This window comes from Sander lucioperca, chromosome 12 (genome assembly GCF_008315115.2).
Source record: "Sander lucioperca isolate FBNREF2018 chromosome 12, SLUC_FBN_1.2, whole genome shotgun sequence".
In the NCBI taxonomy this organism is placed as follows: Eukaryota; Metazoa; Chordata; class Actinopteri; order Perciformes; family Percidae; genus Sander; species Sander lucioperca.
In genome coordinates, this window is record NC_050184.1 from 21,259,823 (window position 1) to 21,264,822 (window position 5,000).

The window sequence follows — 5,000 nt, forward strand, 5'->3', positions numbered from 1 at the left end:
ATGTATAAACTGTATTATAGATTATTATTGTATCATCAGCCCATCTCTCCTTTGGGCAGCGACATGTCTACAGTCATGTCTTGCCTCAGACATGTTGGTGTTCAGGGGTCCGTTGCTTCATAATAACCCCCCCAGAAAGTGTGTTCTTGTGGGTTTAACAAACAAAATGTCAAAAAAAACTGTACGCTCACCAACCGTTTACTGTCTGTGTGTGTGTGTGTGTGTGTGTGTGTGTGTGTGTGTGTGTGTGTGTGGTTGCTAATTTCGTGCCATCCATCAACAGCTCAGTTGACAGCCCCGGAGACAAAGAGAGAGAGAGCGAGAGAGAGAGAGAGAGAGAGAGAGAGAGAGAAAGAGAGAGGTAGCGAGCCTTTTGGCCGGCCTCCGACCACTAACCACCCTCTGTTCATCTCCCTTTTCCTCTCTTGGCCTTTTTTTTCTGGGTCCGGAAAACCAGAAGCCTCCTGAGTTGCACAAGAGCGACCTCCATGCAGCAGACAGGCTGGGGGGTGGGGGGGGATTGGGGGGGGGTGGAGGTGAGTTAAAGTCAGACCAGTGATACCAGCAGTCTGCTTTCACATTCACACGTAATGCTCTTCACGCAGGCTGAGGCCTCTTCTGCCACTCTGAGACCCCTCTGAGCAGCTGGGTAAGAAGAGAAGACATCAGCAGTCATTGGTGAAACAAACTGGAAGCTTAGCATAAAAAATGTGTGCAGATGTAAACATGAACAGCTTCCTGTTTCAGTGTCAGGTGCACAATAATGCAGCCTGAAAACAGGGCCGATTCGGCACGTGGGGGACCAATAATCAGTCAGGGGGGAGTCAGCATAGGAAATCTAGAAATATATCTATATCTTTCTAAATATATCTTTAGAAATATAGCAAATATTGGATTGGATAGAACAACACAATGCAATTTTACTAAAAAACACATCACATTCATTATTCATTTGAATATTTTCAACAAATTGTATATCTTAATACAAGACACGGCTCTTAAAGGAGCACGCCAACTTATTGGGACTTTGTCTTATTCCCCATATCCTCCAGAGTTAGATAAGTCCAGACATACCCTTCTCATCTCCGTGCGTGTTGTAACGCTGTCTGACGCCCCCAGCATTAGCTTAGCTTAGCACAGTACATGCAGGTAACTGGTTCCAACTAGCCTACTGCTCCGAATAAGTGACAAAATAACGCCAACATGTTCCTATTTACATGTTGTGATTTGTAGAGTCACAGCGTGTACAAATAACAAGGTCACATGACACACAGCCATCTTCTAACCGTATACATACTGGGAACTATATTCTCAGAAAGTGGAAGCACTGCTACTTCTGCTACTTGGGCGGAGTGATTAGCGCAACACTGAAAAGCACAGTTACTTCCATCAACAAAACCAATGTGAATAGCTAGTTAGTAGCGAACGTGACTGGTGATCACGGCATTATTTGTACACCCTGTGTACATCCAGCAGTTGTACCTCAACCGTATTTTATTTCTGGGAGTGTACACTTACAATAAACTTGCCTCAACTTCAAGAAAGAAAACCTTGCTGTACACAGTTTTCAGACAAAAGGAAAGAGAACATAAATAAAGTACAATACACACTTTATTTCTTACAGCAACAAGTGCTCTACAGCAAGTTCATTGTGTTTCTACTTCTAAACCGGCCTCAACATTTCAACAAAGTACACAGTTGCCGTACAATGTGAGTTTAAAGTATATTTGGAATTAAATGGAAAGGCAGCGATCGGCAGGACAGGCAGCAAAGTGACAATACTCTGATCCAATGGATTGGGGGGGTGGGGGGGGGGTGGGAGGCAATAATATTTCAGGGGGGGCGGGTGCCACTGCGGCCCCTAACGGTAGATATCTATTTGTCCGACACGACTGAAGCGTGGTGTCGCACGTCATACATCCATGGTTGATGCTCCACGCCCCTGACCGGCAGCTGATTGGACGAACGCCTGACGTGGGTTTGGCTTCTCGAGAATTTCAACAGACTGTCATGGCGGCTCGTTGAGAATACGATCTCATATTGGACTAAAATAGTTCACCGAAACGTGTTTCTGAAAACATTTTAAGAGAGAAATAGGCCGTGCAGTTGCTGAATCTGTCTTCATTTCAGATCAACAAAGGTCAGTTTAAAAGATTTCCGTCTACTTCTACTGGATAGTCGCGTCGCGTTCAACGGATTAATTTGCATAAAGATGGGCATCGGCCAGCTTTTGGACGCGCAACATTTTTTCAAATGCAGCTGCCGCCTTCCCAGGATGCTTTGCGTGCACGTTGAAGTCGCTTGACGTCACCCAGAGGAATAGAGGGGAGAGCGGCGCCACAGAAGCGTCGCACGGTCAAATGGATCTGTACCGTAAAGGCTGCGGCCTCCAAAAGCTGCAGCCTCCTGTCAGTGACACAGATGACAGCTTTATCATTGGTACTGGTAGAAAATATTTATGACGTAATAAACTCCTATCAAAAAAAGTGACAAAAATGTTTTAAAAAGCGTTAAAAAAAAAATCATCAAAACTGGCAGCAGTATTTTGGAGTTAGGAGATTTGATCCAATTCTTAAAAGTACATTTTGCTCTGCTCGGCATCTTTGCAGCAGTTTTGAAATTGCTTTCTTTCTCTCATCAGACGGATACTTTTCAGCAAACGCAGTTTACTTTTTGAGCACTTGGACAAAGAGAGAGAGGGGGGGGGTGACATGCAGCAAAGTGACGCAGGTCAGAACCAAACCTGTGGCCGCTGCATCAAGGACTGAGCCTCTGTATATGGGCGCACACTGTACCAGGTGAGCTACCCAGGTAGAGCAAAATAAGTCACTGATTCAAACAGTCAAACACTTTATTTAAGTCACAAAATTCAGTTCACAAGAAGATTTATTCATAAGTTTATTAACCCTCATGTTGTCAGCGGGTCAAATTTGACCCATTTTCAAAATATTTTTACAACAGACATATGGGATGTCGAAATAAGCGCCTAAAACTTTGGGGAAAGAGTCAAAAATGTTGCAAAAAAGCAGGCAAAAATGTTGGCAAAAGCAAGAAAATGTCCAAAAAAAGGGATACAAACATCAGAAAAAGATAATATATATATATAGATATAGATATAAAAATGTGGAAAAAAGTGACCAAAACACACAAAAAGAGACAAAAAATGTAAACAATTTAAAAAGCAACAAAAACGTTGAGATAGTGTTTTTTTTTCATGTTTGACGGGAAGACGAAGAAGAGGAGGAAGCAGAGGTCAGAAGGGGACCGGCATGGAAGAGCTTAGTCTCTGATTGGTCGGATTTCCTGCTCCTCTTCTTCTTATTGGTCACTTTACGGTTCCTGGTTTGGATTCCGTCTCTCTTCATCGCCAGCGGCCGGTTGACCTGAAACACACAAAGTACACATCTAAAACACGGGCTGTCTCCACTTCCTGAAGCTGTACAAAGTGAAGCCAAAATCTCCAGGACACCAGTGTTAATTTCGTTGACGAAGACTATGACGAAAAATATTCGTCAACGAACCTTTTTCACGGACGAAAACTAAATAAAAACTAAATAAAAAGTCAGATATGATGACGAAGACTGTGACGAAATATAACAGAAACTTTAGTCAACAAATAAAAATGAGACGAAAATGTTACGGAGGGAGGAATGGAGAAGAGATCCAATCAGAGCGAATCTTTGAGGGTAGGTTGATATATGCAGAAGCAGCAGAGCCATTTTAAAAAGCCGCGGCAAACCATAGACATTATATAAACTGGACCACCAGATCCTGTGTCTCTGGACGGAGACCAGTGAAGGATATTAGAAGATCTTTCCCGGTGATGGCTGAGCGTTACTGAGCAGCCTCCAACTGAGCTTGAAGACGTAGATGTGACGTGAGCAACCTGTCTGAAAGTTGGAAGTCTTCTGGTAGCTGTGCCAAGAGAAATCTCAATCATTCCCAATCTAGCAGAGACGGAGAGCGTAGGTACCGTATTTTCCGGACTATAAGTCGCACTTTTTTTCATACTTTGGCTGGTCCTGCGACTTATAGTCAGGTGCGACTTATATATCAAAATATTTATAATTTCACGTTTTTAAATGTTATTTCATGCTGAAAACATTACCGTCTAAAGCCGCCAGAGGGCGCTCTAGGCTTGTGACAACTATATGCTGCTCCTAAAGACAACTGAGAAAGAAAAGAAACTGCAGGTGACTGCAGGTAGTAAAATACGCAGCCGAAAACGGTAATCGAGCAGCAGAAAGAAAGTTTGGAGTGAGAGAGAAACTTGTGAGGGACTGGCGAAAAGGTGACTCTTACTGCAATGAAGAAAACAAAGAAAGCTAATCGGCTAATCGGCTAATCGCGGGCTGAAAGCAAGATGGCCAGAGCTGGAGGAACGAGTCCACAGATGGGTGCTTGAACAGCGTCCTGCTGGGAGAGGCTCGTCAACGGTGCAGTTACGTCTCCACGCCCTGGTAGTTGTTCTGTATTCTGTTGTATAGTTGAATAACTGTTAATGTGTTACGTTAACATACCGGACACCTACCGTATTCAGCCCCTTGTTCTGTGTGCTACTGTGTAGTTGAATAACTTGCCTTTCCAGATTAAATGTCTGTTCTTGGTCTTGGATTTTGTGAAATCAATTTCTAAATAAATGCGACTTATAGTCCAGTGCGACTTATATATGTTTTTTTCCTCTTCATGACGCATTTTTTGACTGATGACTTTTGACTCCGGAGCGACTTATAGTCCGGAAAATACGGTATATGTAAGGAGATAACATAGACACAGGCTAATTATTGATCACTACAATGATAGTTAACATTAGTAATTAAACTTAAACAGCTAATGGAAGTCCAAACTGCCTGAGAGCTTCTCCTGTACTATACGGTAATTCCTCTACTATGAGACAGTAAGTCTCGTGGTTATGACCCAATCGTTAGCCTATTTTTATAAAAACGCACACACCAACGCACAAGTATAAACATCAGGCCTGATGTTTATACTTGTGCGCT

The 5,000-nt window shown here is 43.0% G+C and overlaps 1 protein-coding gene across 1 annotated transcript in view; it reads right to left on the reverse strand.

Annotated features, from left to right (window-relative positions):
* Positions 1-3,209: 3,209 nt before the first annotated feature.
* gata1b (GATA binding protein 1b) overlaps positions 3,210-5,000 on the reverse strand; it is an 8,017-nt gene continuing 6,226 nt past the window's right edge. The window contains exon 6 of the mRNA XM_031293142.2: positions 3,210-3,383. Within this exon, the coding sequence (XP_031149002.1) occupies positions 3,213-3,383 (171 nt within the window). The 3' untranslated portion in view covers positions 3,210-3,212. The remainder of the gene's footprint in view (positions 3,384-5,000) is intronic.